General features: G+C 40.3%; 1 protein-coding gene across 4 annotated transcripts; it reads left to right on the forward strand.

Moving 5' to 3' along the window:
* The first annotated feature begins 160 nt into the window (after positions 1–160).
* On the forward strand, positions 161–16657 carry TGDS (TDP-glucose 4,6-dehydratase). 4 transcript variants are annotated; one of them, XM_035116084.3, is made up of 12 exons: positions 161–313; positions 1535–1601; positions 2646–2714; positions 3042–3132; positions 3782–3924; positions 5742–5840; positions 7649–7708; positions 8257–8300; positions 9333–9498; positions 11025–11083; positions 14081–14178; positions 15809–16657. In XM_035116084.3, the coding sequence occupies exons 1-12, from the start codon at positions 225–227 to the stop codon at positions 15892–15894; spliced, it is 1071 nt and encodes a 356-aa protein (XP_034971975.1). In that variant the 5' UTR covers positions 161–224; the 3' UTR covers positions 15895–16657. The 4 variants fall into 4 exon arrangements, with proteins under 4 accessions (XP_034971975.1, XP_034971976.1, XP_034971978.1 ...); XM_035116085.3 differs by lacking the exon at positions 7649–7708; XM_035116087.3 differs by lacking the exon at positions 2646–2714.
* The last annotated feature ends 2597 nt before the right edge of the window (positions 16658–19254 follow it).

The raw sequence follows: 19254 nt of genomic DNA on the forward strand, positions 1-19254 counted from the left end.
ATCACTTCCAGTTTTGGAAAGAGAGGAGCGCCCGAGTGCGCATGCCCGCGAACCCCCCCTCCTGCGTTACGTTTGCAGAACGCCGAGAGAAGCGCACGTGCAAAGGTCGCTCTGGGTGGCAGTGGCAGGCGGAAGTGACGTATACAGCCGTGGTGGAAGTGACGCGTCGACGGGGAGGAGGAGAGAGAGAGGGTGGAAGAAAAGGCTCTCCAGCTGTTGGGAGAATGTCTGGGGGGTTGTCCGCGTCCGAGGCTTCCCCGGTCCCCCCGGGCTTCGCCAAGAGGATTTTGGTGACCGGCGGCGCGGGCTTCATGTAAATTCCCGCCTGGGTTGGGTTGGGATTTGGGGGGGGGGAGGCTTTCAGGCTTCCTAAAAGCCCTCGCGCAAGGAGCAAAAAGCGCATTGAATATGATGGGGTGGGCTTACTCCTGAGTAAAGATTACTAGGGTTGTGTGTGTGTGTTTAAAAAAACAAAAACTTTTGGCCTGCTTTCTCTGCCAGCGTGCTTTTCAAGAAGAAGCCTTGCGAAATTTAGATTGCATAAATTACCGGAGTACAACTTCCTTTTTTTAAACAAAAAGCTTGCAAAAAAGGAAAGCAATAGGTTTTAGTAGAACTCCTCTACCTGGTGAGCTGCAGGGTAGTTCTTTACCTACTAAGCTTTCCATCTTAGAAAATATGGGCTTGGAAAGAGAGAAAGGAGTCTTATGCTTCTTCTCCATTTAAGTTCTTTACAAAATGAAACGAAACAAACCTTGCTTGCGTTTGCTACTTAAAAAAGAGAGAGAAGAAAGCAATAGATTTTAGTATAATTCCTCTACCTGGTGAGCTGCACAGTCGTTCTTTACCTACCATACGTGATTGTGCTTGTGTCTGCTTACAAGTTTGGGATGGGGTGAATTTGGGGCAAGGGATTAAAGGCCTTAAGCTTTCCTTCTCAGAAAATACGGGTTTGAAAAGAGAGAAAGGTGTCTTATGCTTCTTCTCCATTTACATTCATTCATGAGGCCAACGTCATGTTTTCCCTGGTTGTAAAAATATAGAAATCCTAATATGTGTGACTGGAAAGGGTGTCACTTATTTCTTGAAGCCCCTAATAAAGGGGCAGAAAGTTCAAACTATTTGGAGGTGGGTAGGTAAGCTGCTTATTTGCTAGAAGCTTTTTATGTTTTTGTTTCTTTAAAAAACCACAGTTGCTTCTTAAAGAAAACAATATTTTGGATACGATTTTCCTTACTCTATCTAGAAAAAAGTTTACAAACAAATATCCTAAGAGCTCCGCAATTGAATATATTTTCCACTGAGATTTGCATCTCTGTTCAGGCTGATTACTTGAGAGACAGTTCATGAGACATTACCACAAGGCTCTTTTGTGGTGTGCCAGTCTTAAGTGACAGAAAAAGCAATCTGACCATAGCAGCAGAAACAAGGGAGCAGCATGGGACTGGCGTACGTGTTTTGGAAATGCATCTGAAATCAATGCAGTTTAAATTTGAAATATGTTGATCTTTTGTTTTTTCTTGAAAACCTGCAGTGCATCTCATGTAGTGGTTTCCCTCGTAGAGAAGCATCCAAACTATATGATTATTAATCTTGATAAGGTAAGACTCTTTTGCTTAAATAAACATAAATTAGCAAACCAACATATACTTAACTTGACAGGCAATCGGTGACTGCATGCAAGATTTCAGGTCTTGATTTTAAAGTAAGCCATTACCATGGAACTCATAAGCATGTGCTGCCATGGTGAATTTTGATCCGGAAGGCCAGTGTCTTACAAAATACTCTATTTACTTAGCTCTGGAGATAAACAACAGTAAATGAGATTTGAATGTTTGCAGCTATGCCATTTTAATCCAGATATTCATGCTTTAAGGGAGAAATGCCATGCAGAAGAAGCTGTTGTAAAGTGAGCTAGTGTAAATTAAGGTGGCCTTAGGTTACACCAGATCCAAACCCTGTTCAGCAGTTGCTTTGTTGCTATAATATAATAAAAATATTCATTCAAACCTCCTCAATACACCTCCTTGTTCTTATATAAGTTTAAGGATCACTCAGAGTATAGATTAGAGATACCACTTAAGGTTTCTTCATATGGTACATATTATACCCGGTAACAGATTCTAAAAGATGAAGTTCAGTTCATTGTCATTAATGAAGAAAAAAAACCTTAACCTTCACAGCTTGCTGTTGCTGACTTGCACACTGTTTCTTTTTGTAATCCTGGCTTTTGGTCTTCTCGTTGACCAGTTCTGTGTGTCTTGCACATTTATCCATGTAAATAAAAATTTAAACTCTTCCTTGGAAGTGTTTATAATGAAAATACAGTCTCTATATCTCCTTCAGGTATTAACTCTGCAGACCAAGGAGTTGTCATTAAACACGTATTTGCTTTCATTATACTTTTTCTCTCTCTTAAGAATTCATTTTCTTGACATTATTTTGCTAATTGAAATGTGGATGTGATGATTTTCATTTAGTTCATACTAAGACACACCCGAGTTTAATTAAAAGGGTTGATTTGTATGAGTTCCAAGATACAGAGAAGGTGGGTTGGAAGAGAATGCGATGAGACAAAATGGAGGAGCAGAGGCTTGACTCTAGAAATAAAAATTCTCTGTTGTTTTCTTTTTTTTGCTGTTAAGCTGGACTATTGTGCAAGCTTAAAAAATCTTGAGAGAGTTTCTGAGAGCCAGAACTACAGGTTTATCCAGGTAAACTAGACCTTTTTTTTTTTGGTAATTCATTTTTATTTTAAAAACCACCTACAATATAAAGGCTGCATACCTGTGCAGACTTATATGAGCGTAAGTCTTGTTAACTGACTTGGAACTGGTAGCTTTTTCTTTTCTTTGTTACTGAGTATTTCACTGTGTTCACTGAAGTTAGAACTGACTGAAGCATCCCTCCGCAGAGCTTTGTGAAGCGGAAGTATTAAACTTTCTGCAACAGGTGTAAAATTTGGTGTAGTTGAAGAGTTTTGGGTATACATAACCAAAGCTGATGTTGACTACTAATTTTATACTTTTCATCTTTTATAGGGGGATATCTGTGAACCCAATTTTGTAAAAGAATTATTTGAGGCTGAGAAATTTGATATAGTGCTACATTTTGCAGCTCAAACACATGTAGGTGAGCATTGCATGTCACTACAATAATCTAGTAGTAGTAGTAGCTTCCAGTTTTTGTGTGAGGGGTAGAGGATACTTCTTATGTTGGCACTGCTAAAATAGCTGGACATCTATCCTGCTGTACCTCCTGGTGACAATGCATAAATTGCGACGTTTTACTGTTTTGCCATTGTGCCCCTTGATTCACCATTGATTAAACTTTTGACGTCAGGTGTTAACTATGCTGCTGCTGTAAATAACTGGCACAGAACATATGGCCCATGGACCTGATTAATGTTTTTAATAGGAGCTGCTCAGAGTGGCTGGGGAAACCCAGCCAGATGGGCGGGGTATAAATAAGAAAATTATTATTGTTATTATTATTAGGCCCAGTGGGGATCAGCCTGCAGTAGCTCCAATGCAGAGTGGAGTTTGGGTCTGCTGGAACTTTATCATAACTTAATTTACACTGGCTTGCTTTATACCAGCTTTTTGTGTGTAGGATTGCTCTCTTAAGAGTATTTTGTTGTACTGCATAAGGACACATTTTTTTCTTTTACTTGAGTTTATGTTGTAGGTCTGAAGGTCCCTGAGAGATCATGACCTTCAGGCTTTTTTTTGGTACCAAGCTGGACGTACATTTCTCTTTATTCTTTTGTCTCAAAACTCAGATCTTTCTTTTTGGCGTAAGTTTGAATTCAACTATGTCAACGTTTATGGAACTTGCATTCTGGTTGGTGCTGCTTATGAGGCTAACGTGGAGAAGTTCATATATGTCAGTACTGATGAAGTTTATGGGGGAAGCTGCAACACGGTGAGCTTGAATTAAATGAGTTTCTTACATCTCTTACCTTCATTTTTGTCTCTTGGGTGAGTTAAGCAGGGCATGATCTTGTAACGACCAGTAAGTGGAGACTGTTAGCTTTGTTTAACTAGTACCACTTTACTTCCCATGACCAACCAATAAAAATAGACAAACATTAGGAACTGAGCCTCTCTTGTTTCCAGCTTAGTAAGCATATTGTTTTACATTTACACCAGTATTCGACCACTTGAAAATAACCAAAAGATAAAGATAATCTTACACAGAAGGAATGTGCTGGTACAAATTTGACCTAAAGCATTTTTGATTCTGCTGTCTTTAAAGGAGGCAAGAGTTTTTGTTAGTACTTTGGTATTTTAGGATTGCTGTGCAAGTAAATACTTTTTTTTTAAAGTAATTGTCACAGAGCAAGAGTAAAATGTTAATTCCTGGTAAAGGTAGTCAGAGTTGAATTTAGGAGAACAGTGGGCAGGATGGTTTCCTTATACTATATAGGTAGACAGGATCACTCTCTCTTTTTCCATGATTTCAGCTGCATCTGCTAGGAAAAGGATCCAGGCCCTCTGGGGTATCTTACAACACAATCCTAACCAACATCTACTCGGAAGTAAGTCCTATTGAATTCAGCAGGGCTTACTTCTAGGTAAGTGGGTTAGGATTTTATCCTTATCTGGGGGTATATTTTTCTTGGTACTACTGCTAATTAGAGAGCAGAAGTATTATTTGGGTATAATGTTAGATAACTAGCAATGAGAAAGATTCAGGTAGGTAGCCTTGTTGGTCTGACAGTCAAAATAAATAAAATTAAATAAATTAAAAAATTAATTTATTTTTTTTAAAAATAGTCTAGTAGCACCTTAGAGACCAACTAAGTTTGTTCCAGGTATGAGCTTTCATGTGCATGCACACTTCTTCAGATACTCTTCATGCACATGAAAGCTCATACCTAGAACAAACTTGGTTGGTCTCTAAGGTGCTACTAGACTATTTTTAAAATTTTAAATTTATTAGCAATGAGAAAAACAGCATTTTGTGTTTATTCCAAAGTGGTGTTGGTGTTTTTTTAAATTTATTGCATGTTTTTGGCAAGCTTGCACTGCTTATTTGTGTTAAAACAAAAACAGGAAAGGTGTCTAAAGTAACAATTGGCTTGCAATTCCACAACTATCTTAAACATTACTGTTGGTATATAAACATAGCTGCCAAGTTATCCCTTTTTTAAAGGGATTTTCCCTCATGCTGAATAGGCTTCCTCGCGAGAAAAGGGAAAACTTGGCAGCTATGATATAAATGTACAATTTACTATTGTGCAACCGTTAGCCAAACTGAACAATGTTTCTATGAATTATTGCTACATTAGTAACTTAATGTTTCTAGTTTCAATCTTATCAGTAGTATAGTTTGTAGACTATTTAAGAATATTATAGAATTATTGTTTCCTGACAACACTGGCAAATGACATAACACTGGTTTATTTATTATCAAGAAACCAGAATATAAAGTTGTGATTTGTTGTTGGCTTACGAACCCTGCTTTGTTTTAACCTATGACTTGCTCTTAATGTGTAGATGTTCACTAAGCTACAAAGACACAAGGCAATCAAAAAAATCCCAAACTGTGGAGGAACAAGCTGTTCTTTCCTGCTATATCAGACAGCTCATGCTTAATTTGAGGTTCGTTAAATAAGCCATAGTTTAGCGTTATGTGAGAATCGGGCCATTAACTAGAGTCATTTTAAGCTGGCTTGTAAATCAATATAAATTCTTTTTAAGACTTTGAATGTCTGGCATGTAAAAAAATTGTTCTAGGAATTTGATGAATCCTCATCTAAAAAACCGTCAAATCCTTATGCAGCTTCTAAGGCGGCGGCTGAATGCATTGTCCAGTCCTATTGGGAAAGATACCAGGTAAGCAGAAATGAAACTTGATATTTTAGGTACTGTTATTAATTATTTGGATTTCTGAACTTGGTCAATATGCCCAAAGGTGTTTTGGACACAGAAGAAATGCACAAGAACCTACAGTGAGGTTAAAGAAGTTACCACCACAAATTATATACATTTAGTCATATTAATAATAATAATTTATTATTTATACCCCGCCCATCTGGCTGGGTGTCCCCAGCCACTCTGGGCGGCTTCCAACAGAAAAATAGAACACAGTAATCTATTAAACATTAAAAGCCTCCCTGAACAGAGCTGCCTTCAGATGTCTTCTAAAAGTCTGGTAGTTGTCTACCTTTTTGACATCTGTTGGGAGGGCGTTCCACAGGGCGGGTGCCACCACCGAGAAGGCCCTCTGCCTAGTTCCCTGCAACTAAGTCAGTGGGCTAGCCAGTGTTGTGTCCTCCAGATATGATGGGGCTACAGCTCACATCATTCCTCACCATTGGCCATGCTGGCTAGGGCTGATGGGAGCTATAGGACTGGAGGACACAATATTGGCTTCCCCTGCTATGCTGGTACTAGTGAGTTTTAAAATACGTAGTAGATTTCCAGTATAAAATATGGTAGTAAAATCTTTGCTGTGGGCTTGCTTACAATGAAAAATAAACATTTAAAAACTTGATATGTAACCTGCTAAACTTGCTATGCTAGTTTACGGTTTTCTGTGAAATGCTGCACCACAGGTATCAATTTCCTGATAACGGCTGGCTTTTCCCTCTTTGGAGAACATCTGTTTAGCCTCTGACTCCAAAGCCCAGCCTTTAAGAGAAGTGAAGCACGTCCCAGAGTCCCCTTTTTGCTGCTCCATATTGGAAGCAAGGAATATTTTAAAATAAAACACCACTGATTACTCTTGCTGGGCTTGGTGGCCACGTGGCATGATATATAGGTGATAAGCCCAGGCTTGCCATTGTATAACATGCTTCTTCTGTTTGTGGAAGAATGCATTGGTTTGTATCTTTACAGAAGGCCTTGCTTCATTTGCAGAGGGAGCTGTGAGGCTAGAACATGATTTTTTTCATTTCACTTCACTTCACTTTTAATTTGTATACCGTATTTCTATTTTACAATACCCAAGGTGGTTTACAAGCTGAAGAAACAAAGAATGTACACCTTATAACGATCTACCATAATCCAATTCAAAAATGTGATAATAAAACATAACTTTAAAATAAGCAACTTATATCAAATAAAGAAATATTCAACAATCTATTAGAATAGTATAGAATAATTTTAAATATCAGCATATTAAAAAATAAAACAGAAATCCACTCTTAACAATTATAATAATTTCTAAACTATAATCAATAAAACAATGGCAAATCACAGTGCATAAAATAATACAATACAAATTGAGAAGCAGAGACTGGAGGGTGGGGCAAGGCAAATGGAAGAAGGCCTTGCCTGATGAAGTCTCTCCCCTCACATGATGTTTCTCATGCTGCTTGGAAGGATATACCAATAGCCTAGAGCAGATTTCACAGGGGAAAATCAGCTGGGTGGTGGGAAGAAGGGGAGATGCCCCCCACCAGTGGAACCTTAGTTAGGATCTAAACCAGACATCCCCAAACTTCGGCCCTCCAGATGTTTTGGACTACAATTCCCATCTTCCCCAACCACTGGTCTTGTTAGCTAGGGGTCATGGGAGTTGTAGGCCAAAACATCGGGAGGTCCGCAGTTTGGGGATGCCTGATCTAAGCCACTGCAAGTTTTTTTATGGCTGTTCTCCTTGAATTTGCGCTGGCACACTCATAGTGTATCCTTTAAAGTTTCCAGTGGTTATCACGCGGAGCAGCAATGTTTATGGACCCCATCAGTTTCCAGAAAAAGTAAGTGAGATGAAGGCACTTCTTTTATCAAACAAACCCTTTATGAGCTCTCAATTAACAAGTCACAGTACTTTGCCAAGCATTTATTACGTGGTTGCTGTTCTGTAGAATTACTGCTTATTAACGTGCATGCTGTCAAATATTAAAGAGTTGTCCATTCATCTAGCTAGGGATTCTAGCATGTGAAAATAGGCTTCCATGCAAATAGTAAATCTCAGCTGGGTGAGGAACCATGCACACAGCTGTGTGCTACCCTTTCAGTTAACCTCTCTGATCCAGGAGCCAAAATTGTGTGTGCAGAACCCATAATTGAAATCTTTTTTGGCTTTTAATTGGCTGTTTAGGAGATGGAGCAAGGTGTGGTTTCAGCCCCTTCCCTTTAAAAAAAGAAAAAAGAAGGCACTGCTACAAGTGATTGGTGGTTTTTATTACTGTCCGTTGCTAGAATTAAATATGTTCTCACATAAATATTTCAAAAAAGCTGAAAGGTTTATCATTCTCTTTAAGTAGCCTGGATTAATAATTGCCTATGTTTAAATGTTTCTTAGGTTATTCCAAAGTTCATTTCTCGCTTGCAGCAGAACAGAAAATGGTATGTATCACGTTCATATTCTGTCTCTCTCCCCCACCCCCCTTCTGCTAAAAGTGTATGGGAAGCTAAGTCAGTGACATACCCTTGAAATTGAACACCCCGTGCTAAAAACCAGTCCGGACAGTAAAATGGGTCACATTTTGAGACCGCACTGCCCTGGAACAAAACCTGCATGCACAACTGCTTTCAATCAACAATAGGTATATGGTTTCTTAATACTCTGTCCCACCACAAGAGGTCATAGATGTAGAGCTGGACATATCAGAGTCACTGTTTCATGCTTTTCGCTAATTTAAAAGCTTGGCTGAAGAGAATGTATAATGCTGGGGTAAAGAAGATTTGTTTTCTTGGTCTCTTACTTAGCCTTTCTTATTGACATGGATTTGCACCTAATTATATGTTTTAACAGGGACCCAGGTGGCGCTGTGGGTTAAACCACTGAGCCTAGGGCTTGCTGATGAGAAGGTCGGCGGTTCAAATCCCTGTGACGGGGTGAGCTCCCGTTGCTTGGTCCCAGCTCCTGCCAACCTAGCAGTTCGAAAGCATGTCAAAATCCAAGTAGATAAATAGGAACCGCTACAGCGGGAAGGTAAACGGCGTTCCCGTGTGCTGCTCTGCTTTTCCAGAAGTGGCTTTGTCATGCTGGCCACATGACCTAGAAGCGATATTCGCCGGCTCCCTTGGCCAATAATGCGAGATGAGCGCACAACCCCAGAGTCGGTCACGACTGGACCTAATGGTCAGGGGTCCCTTTACCTTTATATGTTTTAACACTACTAGGACACACTCTGTAGTGCAAAGTCTGACACAGGGTGCAGTGCAACAGCCACTTTACCATAATTCTTTGTAACTTGCTGTGTGTGCCATCAGGTTTATTGCCACTGTGAAGAATTAGCATGAATGGAGGTTGTGTTTTGTTATCACATACTTTGCCCTTTGTAAGCAGTTTTTAATTTTGCACACCTGGCTGGAATATTAGAATAGCGTTTGAAAAGTAATGCTAAATGTATGCACTGTCTTCCTTGCTTGTAGCTGTATTCATGGCTCAGGACTTCAGAGAAGAAATTTTCTTTATGCCAGTGACGTAGCCGAAGCATTTCTTACCGTTATGAAGAAGGGACAACCAGGGGAAATCTACAACATTGGGACCAGCTTTGAGATGTCGATTGCACAACTTGCAAAGGAATTAATCCATCTAGTGAGTAATAAACAGTGTTGGAAATTGGTGGCTAAGTAGCAATAAATGCTGAATAGGACAAATGAACTCAATTGATGCATTTCAGTAAATGATTCTGTAAGAGATGTGTGTGCAGATACATTTGGAAATGGGAGCATGTGCAGAGTTTTATTTTACTAACCAGTGAGGTCTGTTTGCTCTGCCTTTGATCCTGTGTTGACAAATTCATTTCCATCATATTTCAGGCAGGCTCTCTGCCTTTGGTTTTGTTATTTCCTAGCACTCGCATGGCTATACGTTTAAACATTTGACTTAACCTCTGTTTGCCTATAACTGTTGTTGCTGCTGCTGCTGCTGCTGCTGTTATTAAATTTGTATGCTGTCCTTCATCCAAAGATCCCATAGTGTTTCATGACATAAAATACAAAATGAGAACACAAAATACGTAATAAAAACAAAAACAAACCAATAATCCCCTCCCACAACACTTGGAAAACTTCAATGACAAGAAAAGTGGCTTCATTATTGATGCTAGAGAAATCAGTTAGGCTTTCATAGAGGAAGGTCGATAGGGTAGAATTGTAGAATTGTAGAGTTGGGAGGGTTCCTGAGAGTCATCTAAAGCAGCTTCCTGCAATGCAGGAATCTCAACTAAATAATCTGTGGCAGATGGTCATCCAACCTCTGCTTTAAAACCTCCCAGGAAGAAGGATCAACCCCTTTCCATGAGAAGAGCTCTTAACGTCAGTGGAACCCCGTTCCGCTGTCGAAGAGCTCTTAACGTCAGAAAGTTCTTCCTGATGTTTTGCCAGAATCTCCTCGTAACTTGAAGCCATTGGTTCAGGTGTTGCCCTCTAGAGTAGGAGAGAACAAGCTTGCTCCACCTTTCATGTGATAGCCCTCAATCCATTTTCTGCTCAAACCAGTTTCCCCCCCAAGTTCAGTACAGGGAATAATGTGGCTTGCCCAGTTACAGCAGACTTCCTATGGTGGGCTCATCACTGAAATGTTGTGTTTATGGATGTACCCATTAATTCCATTACAGTCTCCCTTCCTGACACTTTCGGGTATCACCAATTATATAAGAACGCGCCAGTTCTTCTCTTTCTTTTCTTTAAGTGATGCAAGGTTGTTCCATACAAACTACTAGGGCAAACCTTCATCACTTATCTGCATGGCTTCACGCTCTTATATTATGGTCAATATTGCATGGCTCAGAATATATTTAGTAACCATGTTGGTCACATACACCAAACGATAAACACCTTTGATTTGGGCCAACTAGCTAGCCCTTAGCATCTTAAATGTAAGATTTATTTACGGCCACCTGAGTGTTTTTCACAACTTACGTCTCTAGTTTTAATGATACAACTAGCAGCACTTGGGAATCATCTACATTTTAAACAAAACAGAGGGTGGATTTTTTTTGGAAATTGTTCATTAGAAGTAGTTGTGCTTACAGTGCAATAGAAATAAAAACATTTGTTAAATGTTAAATCTCTCACTGCTAACATAGGTCTCCCCCCACCCACCCTCCTGGTTTACAGATTAAAAATACCAGTTCAGAAGCAGAGACAGAATATTGGATGGATTTTGTTAAAGACAGGTATGGTATTTATTATTTCGTTTCAAATATTTTGTCCTGTCATGTAAAATAACCCACAGTATTTCATCTTAATTTGTGTAATATTATGTGTCCTCTTATTTAGTGGTACAGAATGTTTTGCTTACGTTATAGCAAAGCCAAATTTTGAGCTCCTCTGCCCCCCGCCCCCACCCTTTGTAGGTTGGGCTGTGGCATGGAGAGGCAAACATGGAGCTTTGCTGTACAATCCTTTCCTGCTCCAGGATAGGAAGATGAGTTCCTGGGTTCCCAAGGTAAAAAAAGTAAAGGTAAAGGACCCCTGGATGGTTAAGTCAGTCAAAGGCGACTATGGGGTTGTGGTTCTCATCTCGTTTTCAGGCCGAGGGAGCCGGTGTTTGTCCACAGACAGCTTTCTAGGTCATGTGGCCAGCATGACTAAACCGCTTCTGGCGCAACGGGACACCGTGATGGAAACCAAAGCACACTGAAACGCTGTTTACCTTCCTGCCACAGCGATACCTATTTATCTACTAGTACTGGTGTGCTTTCGAACTGCTAGGTTGGCAGGAGCTGGGACAGAGCAACGGGAGCTCATCCTGTCGTGGGGATTTGAACCACCGACCTTCTGATCGGCAAGCCCAAGAGGCTCAGTGGTTTAGACCAAGACACACTCCGAAGCCTCAGAGCTTGAAAGGGGGCAGTGATTGTCTTAGCATTATGTCTGAACTCAGGTTCACAGTTTGTCTTGCTTCAGACAAACCATGAGCAGTAAACCCAGAACAGACCTTTGGTGTAGTCCCTTGAAGCAATTCAGTTAAAGATTTCATATAATGAAGCTTCTTGGAAAAACCAGAAACATCACAAGAGATATTCAAATGGGTCTGTGGTCACACGGCAATTTTTTGGTCTTCCTGGCATTTCCTGTTATTTTCTGCATTGTATTTGATCTTTCACATGATGGAAATCTGGTTGAATTTAGCATTAATTGCTTTACAGATAAAATCTGTATCCCAACTCTTAGCTTGGAAAACCACAGGAATCTGGCATTGTAATTTCATGTGACAAATTTTGGGGTGGTATCCCAGCATGCAGTCCTTTCCTGCCATTTAAAATTTAGTGTAACATGGTAGTATATCAATCAATTTAGTGTAACACGGTGGTATATGTTATATGGTATATGTCCCCCATCGTTCTGCCCGGACACTGAGGTCCAGCGCCAAGGGCCTTCTGGCGGTTCCCTTGCTACAAGAAGCCAAGTTACAGGGAACCAGGCAGAGGGCCTTCTGGGTAGTGGCACCCACCCGGTGGAATGTCCTCCCACAACAATTACCAGACCTTTAGAAGGCATCTCAAGGCAGCCCTGTTTAGGGAAGCTTTTAATGTTTGATGGATTTCTGTATTTTAATATTTTGTTGGAAGCCGCCCAGAGTGGCTGGGGGAACCCGGCCAGATGGGCAGGGTATGAATAATAAATTATTATTATTATTATTATTATTATTATATTGATCAAAAAGCCGCCACTCCAGAACGAAACAGGTACTTCAGTGTGAAAGGAACTTTTGAAATCAGGACAGAAATGTTATATATAATAAGAAAAACTAACACAGTAATCCCTATATCCGAATTCGTGCAGAATAATTGCATCAATGGACCTAAGTTAACTGATTTCAGTAGGTCTGCTCTGAGTATGATGAATGTTGTTTATTGCCAGATGCAGCTACTGAAATTGTCCTAAATGTGACTTGTTCTTATCTATCTCATTTTCTTTGCGTGTACCAACAAAATGTTTCATCTGCATCTATGTGATTCGTGGTCTCGCTTAAAGGATTTAGGGTTGTAGAAAGAGTGGTTTTCTTTTATGAGAGATTAGAAGTCGCCAGTATGGTGTAATGGGTAAAATATTAGTCTTGAATCAAGAATACTTGAGGTTGAATCATTTATCAAAAACGAAGCTAACGACTCTGTCAGCCTAAGCCATGGGTAGGCAAACTAAGGGCCGGATCCAACCCAATCGCCTTCTAAATCTGGCCCATGGACGGTCTGGGAATCAACGTGTTTTTACATGAGTAGAATGTGTGCTTTTATTTAAAATGCATCTCTGGGTTATTTGTGGGGCATAGGAATTCGTTCATTATTATTTTTTCAAAATATAGTCTGGCCCCCCACAAGGTCTGAGGGACAGTTGACTGGCCCCCTGCTGAATAAGTTTGCTGACCCCTGGTCTAAGCAACCTCCTAGAGTTGTTAGGATACAATGAGAGCTCCTTGGACAAAGAGTGGGACAGAAATGTAGTGAACTTTGAAATGTAGTTTTGAATATGCAAGGGCTTTCAAAACTCCATTTCAACGTTTTGATTACGTTTCCTGAAAAATGCTGTTGGTGTTAAGGCTTAAGGCTTATCGTAATACTCATTTCTAATTTGTTTTTTTTTTAAATATATATGTATATATATAATTTTATTGGGATCTGATTTGGCATGTTTGTGTTATGTGTTCCACATGGTTTTAATTTTCACATGCCCCATTTAGTGACTGGAATTGTGATGGGTTATATAAATTAAAACTAAACTAAAGGTGTTCATAATCAGAATGTATATGCATATATCTATGCACCTGCTAAGGACAGTCATCTGAAAATGCAATTACAACTGCTCAAATTCATTGGTATTCATCCATAATATTCCAAATAAATTTCCCATGTTTGAGGTTAGTGGTAGTATATTTTTCTGCCCCACGTGACTGATCTTTGCTATGATTACTCACACTCAGTTCTGTGATTGCAGTAATCAAGTCAGAGATAGGAAATTATTTGGGTGCCTTGCATGTGCATAATATTTGTGAATATAGACTATTCTGTGTAAATCATGCGTGTTTAACAGGAGAAGGAAGGGCAGCCTAAAGATTAATCCAAAGGAATAAAGTGCTGAACTTCTAAATGTCCTTTGAAGGTAATTAATACACATGCTATATGAAACTTTGAGCTTTCCATTGGCATAACACTCTTCTCATTTATTTAAAGGCCTACGAATGACTTGGGATATCCAATGAACTCTGGAAAAATGCACAGCTTGGGCTGGAGACCTAAAGTGCCTTGGAATGAAGGAATAAAGAAAACCAGTATGTTGCATTGATACTAAATCTGGAATGAGGGTGAAAGGAAAACAGGGCAGCATTGTTTTCAAAAAGCTGTTTTTTATAGGTTACTTTGGAGAGTAAGCTGTTTACTGAATTAGCTAAAGGTAGAATTTTTAAAGTAAAGGCTTTGAACCTCCCATTGTATTTTTGTTTGTGTATACACTCGTACCTTGGATCCCAAACACCTTGGCACCCGAACAAATTGCCTCTTGAGCGATCGAAACCCAGAAGTGAGTGTTTTTGTTTTTTGAACGCTCTTTTTGGAAGCCAAACGTCAGACGGGGCTTCTGTGGCTTCCGATTGGCTGCAGCAGCTTCCTGCAGCCAATCAAAAGCCGCACTTTGGTTTCAGAACATTTTGGAAGTTGAACGGACTTCCGGAACAGATTCCGTTTGACTTCTGAGGTATGACTGTAATGGTAAGAGAGGAAATAAATTTTGCTTCTGTGAGCTTGAAAGTAAGCACTGTATTGGGTGGGAAGCAGTAAGATATATAAGAATATAAATTATCTACGCCCAGGCATCTGTATTATTTGGTGAATTGTTTCACCAGGTCTCCATTGCACGTTGCATATAGCTTAAGCCAGGGGTCAGCAAACTTTTTCAGCAGGGGGCCGGTCCACTGTCCCTCAGACCTTGTGGGGGGCCGGACTATATTTTGAAAAAATAATAATGAACAAATTCCTTTGCCCCACAAATAACCCAGAGATGCATTTTAAATAAAAGGACACATTCTACTCATGTAAAAACATGCTGATTCCCGGACCGTCTGCGGGCCGAATTTAGAAGGCGATTGGGCCGCATCCGGGCCCCGGGCCTTAGTTTGGGGACCCCTGGACTAGACCACATAAGCACTTTTCACATACATCATTTTCATTTGGACGTGGTATGTGCTTGGTAGAATTTCACTTCTGTAGTTTCCACTAGTGCTTTTTTCCCCTTAAAAAATGTTTAGGGGTACTCTCATTTTCCTACCCGAGAAGGTGCCCAGCTTTCTCGGCGAAGGCAAGCAGGGGACACCAACCTTCCCCGAGAAGGCTTCCCCTTTCGCTAGATGAATGCCCTGATTTTCTGATCGGAGGTTTTTATGGCCACGCTCGCAAGACGAAGCAGTGGACATAGAAAACCTCGTCGTATAGCGAGGCAACCTTCGATCAGAAAATCCTTTCGTTAAGCAAAATTTTCGTCTAGCAGGGCATTCGTCTAGCGAGGCACCACTGTACCTCTCTCTGGTTTCAACCAGAGAAACAAGTCTACATAAGCTGTGAGATGAAATTGACTTCCTTTTGGGGCTATCAAATGCCCTGCTTAATCCTAAATGTCTGGCATTGTTACTCTGCTGTTAAGAACATTTAAATCATCATGAACCAAAACTTTTTATTTGTGCCTTTCGGTTCCTGAATCCTTGAAATGTGCTGCCAAAAAAACCATGGGATAGAAACCTTCTTCAAACTGAAAAATACACTGTCGTGGTTGTAACTAGTAACTAGTACCCTGTAATCTGTCACCCTCTGGCCTTAATGATTTTGTGTGTGTTTGAGCCTGCATGGAATAGCCCTGTAAGATTACTTATTACATATTCATGCTTTGAAATCTTCCTTTTCTCGTGCTAGTTGAATGGTATCGGGAGAACTTCCACAACTGGAAGAATGCGGAGAAAGCTTTGGAGCCTTTTCCTGTTGCTGAAGAATCTGTATGATTTGGTCTGTGGCAAAGTTGTAAAGAAGAAAAATGAAGGAAAATGTTCTACCTCAAGATGAATGGAAAATTGTACTCGAGCAGCAAAATGGGATTGTATTCATGGAATGTCAACTATTAATAATATCATGAAAGACAATGGAGTACAATTTTACAGTATGGGCTGTAAAAGCTAACGCCTTTCAGTCAACATTCCAGTGCAATATTGAAGCTTTAATATTTTCTAAAAATATAATAATTGAATTGGAGTAATTTTTATAAAATAATGCATTTTAATACGTACAGCTGTTTTGCATTTTAATTATTTATTAATGTATTGTATTGACAGGGTTATAGGTTTTTACAACTTAGGCAGCAGATTTTGGTTCAGGAGTATTTTCTGCTTTTTGTAGTTGCATCTTCTTGTCCCAGAAGTCTATGCTTGATCACGTGCTTGTTTTAAAATACTGTCATATCATCTCATCCTCAGTAAGGAGGATGGTAAGGATCTGCTAAGGAAATCTGTCTCCCATTGCTCTACAGAAATAGTGCTTTGTAGACAACCAAAGACTTCCCTGAACTCAAGAATACAGTATAGGAACCTGAGAGTGCCCTCATGCCAAATATTTGCCATTTCTAATAGCTTATTTCAGATTTCTTTTGAAGAATAACAGTGCTCTCAAATTTATTTACTTTGTCTTTCTTGTTGCATAAAAGTATTTTAACTCTTATGAACATGTGAAATTATGTGAACAATATTAAAATGTAAGACTGCGTTAAATGTAGGACACATACCCAGTGGGGCTTTTTCTGAGCTAGACTTGGAGCTGTGTATTCAAAAGTTAGAAAAGTGCAACAGCTGACATCGGTTTTGTCACTTAGCAATCTGGCAGGAAACTCCCATGCTTTACTACTATTCTTCATAATGACGATAATAACAACGATAATTTATTTTTTATATGCCACCCATCTGACTGGGTTGCCCCAACCACTCTGGGCAGCTTTCAGCAAATTAGAACATCAAACACAATAAAACGCCAAACATTAAAAACTCTCCTCTATACAGGGCTGCCTTCAAATAGTTGTTTATTTCCTTGACATCTGACGGGAGGGTGTTCCATGGGGAGGGCGCCACTGCCAAGATGACCCTCTGCCTGGTGCCCTATAACCATGCAGTGAGGGAACCGCCAGAAGGTCCTTGGAGCTGGACCTCAGTGGGCTAAATGATGGGGATGGAGACGCTTCTTTAGGTATACAGGGCCAAAACCATTTAGGGCAGTGATGGCGAACCTTTTAAAGACTGAGTGCCCAAACTGCAACCCCAAACCCACTTATTTATCGCAAAGTGCCACCATGGCAATTTAACCCGAATACTGGGTATCTGAAGAAGTGTGCATGCACACGAAAGCTCATACCTATGACAAATTTAGTTGGTCTCTAAGGTGCTACTGGAAGGAATTTTTTTGTTTTGACTACTGAGGTTTTAGTTTAGAAGGTTGGTGCTTTGTCAAACCCCTTGAACATCGAATCCAAGTCTAAAACATCGTAACCACATTCTGTTGTGCCAAAAGGGTCATGTGAATTTACCATTACTCTCTTCCCAAAGCTTTCAGTATGAGGAAACTATGATCATGGTATTCTGAGGCCAAATTTCATGTCATGCTGGCTGTTGGTGAAGCATTTGCCTATACGACAGAGGGAGCTTGCGTTAGGCCAGCTTGGTCCATTGATTCATCTAGTATTGTTGACCCTGACTTCAATTTCAGGCCGAAGTCTTTCCCAGCCCTGCCAGGGATGGAAGTGGAGACCTTTTTCATGCAAGGCATGCGCTGTACCACCGAACCATGGCTGTCATGTCATTTAAATGGTCTTAACGCTTGTGCTGGCCCATATGCCTGTGGGGTTGGCAGGCCAGCAGCATCCCCGTAGGGCTCGGAATTCACTAGCATGCAAATACCGCATGTGATAAGAGAATTTAAACAAGATGCCAGCTGTGTGGAATGTTTACCTGAGTAAATGGCTTGCCCAAGGTTGCCATAGCCTTGAAAATCTAGTGAAATCGCAATGGAAAATGTTTACCAAAGAGGAATGTATGCATGTCCATATTGTGTAAAAAAAAGAAAAATGCAAAAGAGAACAGACTAATTGAAATGGCATAGGCTACACATTCAATACTATTATAACACAAGAATCGAGCTAAAGGCTTATAAACCCCTAACTCTGTTTAGCTCCTGAAAGGAAAGATGCAAAATAGAGTAGTATTCCTTTGTCCCACTTTTTTTTTTAATGCTAAACCACTGAGGAGTAAATCAGCTGAATCCCTCAAAGGCATGTTTCCTCACTATGTTAGCTTGTATAGATGAATCATTCATTAATTATGGCCCTTAAAAAAAACACAATGCAGAGAACTTTGATGACTACTACTTGAAAGCACTACTTTCCTACTTGAAATGATCTCCACCCTCAGCCAATGTGTTTTGATGATTGCAATGTGCCACCGTTTGAAAGCAACCCAGGACCTTCAGCTGGTTCAGAGGAGGACTTTGCAAATAGGATCACGTCAGCACATTTTTGTTGTCTGCAATGACTTCCAGTCCATTTCTGTGTCCAATTCAAAGTGCTGGCATTAACCTTCAAAGTCCTAAATAATTTTGGGCCAGGTTATCTCAAAGGACTGCCTTCTCCCATAAATACCGCTCAAGCTTGGCCCTTAAGAGCTTGTGATGTTCTGCAGGTTCCCCCACCCAATGAAGTGAGGTGGGTGAGTTACTACAGAGGGTACCTTTTGGGTAACAGCAACCCACTGCAATGCCCTCCTCAAAGATACTTGCATTGTAACCTAAAGGTAAAGGTACCCCTGAACGTTAGGTCCAGTCGTGGACGACTCTGGGGTTGCGGCGCTCATCTTGCTCTAGAGGCCATGGGAGCCGGTGTTTGTCCGCAGACAGCTTCCGGGTGATGTGGCCAGCATGACTAAGCCGCTTCTGGCAAAACCAGAGCAGTGCACGGAAACGCCATTTACCTTCCCGCCGGGGCGGTACCTATTTATCTAGTTGCACTTCGATGTGCTTTTGAACTGCTAGGTGGACAGGAGCTGGGACTGAACAACGGGAGCTCACCCCGTTGCAGGGATTCAAACTGCTGAACTGATTGGCAAGAAGAAGAAGAAGAAGAAGAAGAAGAAGAAGAAGAAGAAGAAGAAGAAGAAGAAGAAGAAGAAGAAGAAGAAGAAGAAGAAGAAGAAGAAGAAGAAGAAGAAGAAGAAGAAGAAGAAGAAGAAGAAGAAGAAGAAGAAGAAGAAGAAGAAGAAGAAGAAGAAGAAGAAGAAGAAGAAGAAGAAGAAGAAGAAGAAGAAGAAGAAGAAGAAGAAGAAGAAGAAGAA

This window comes from Zootoca vivipara, chromosome 4 (genome assembly GCF_965207765.1).
Source record: "Zootoca vivipara chromosome 4, rZooViv2.hap1.1, whole genome shotgun sequence".
Taxonomy (NCBI): Eukaryota; Metazoa; Chordata; class Lepidosauria; order Squamata; family Lacertidae; genus Zootoca; species Zootoca vivipara.

What these genes read in the sequence shown, in the direction of transcription:
- TGDS (XM_035116084.3), top strand. Translation starts at nt 225, where the DNA reads ATGTCTGGGGGGTTGTCCGCGTCCGAGGCTTCCCCGGTCCCCCCGGGC. An exon ending in ACCGGCGGCGCGGGCTTCAT is followed by an intron (nt 314 to 1,534) that starts GTAAATTCCCGC and finishes GAAAACCTGCAG; the next exon opens with TGCATCTCATGTAGTGGTTT. An exon ending in ATGGATTTTGTTAAAGACAG is followed by an intron (nt 11,084 to 14,080) that starts GTATGGTATTTA and finishes ATTTATTTAAAG; the next exon opens with GCCTACGAATGACTTGGGAT.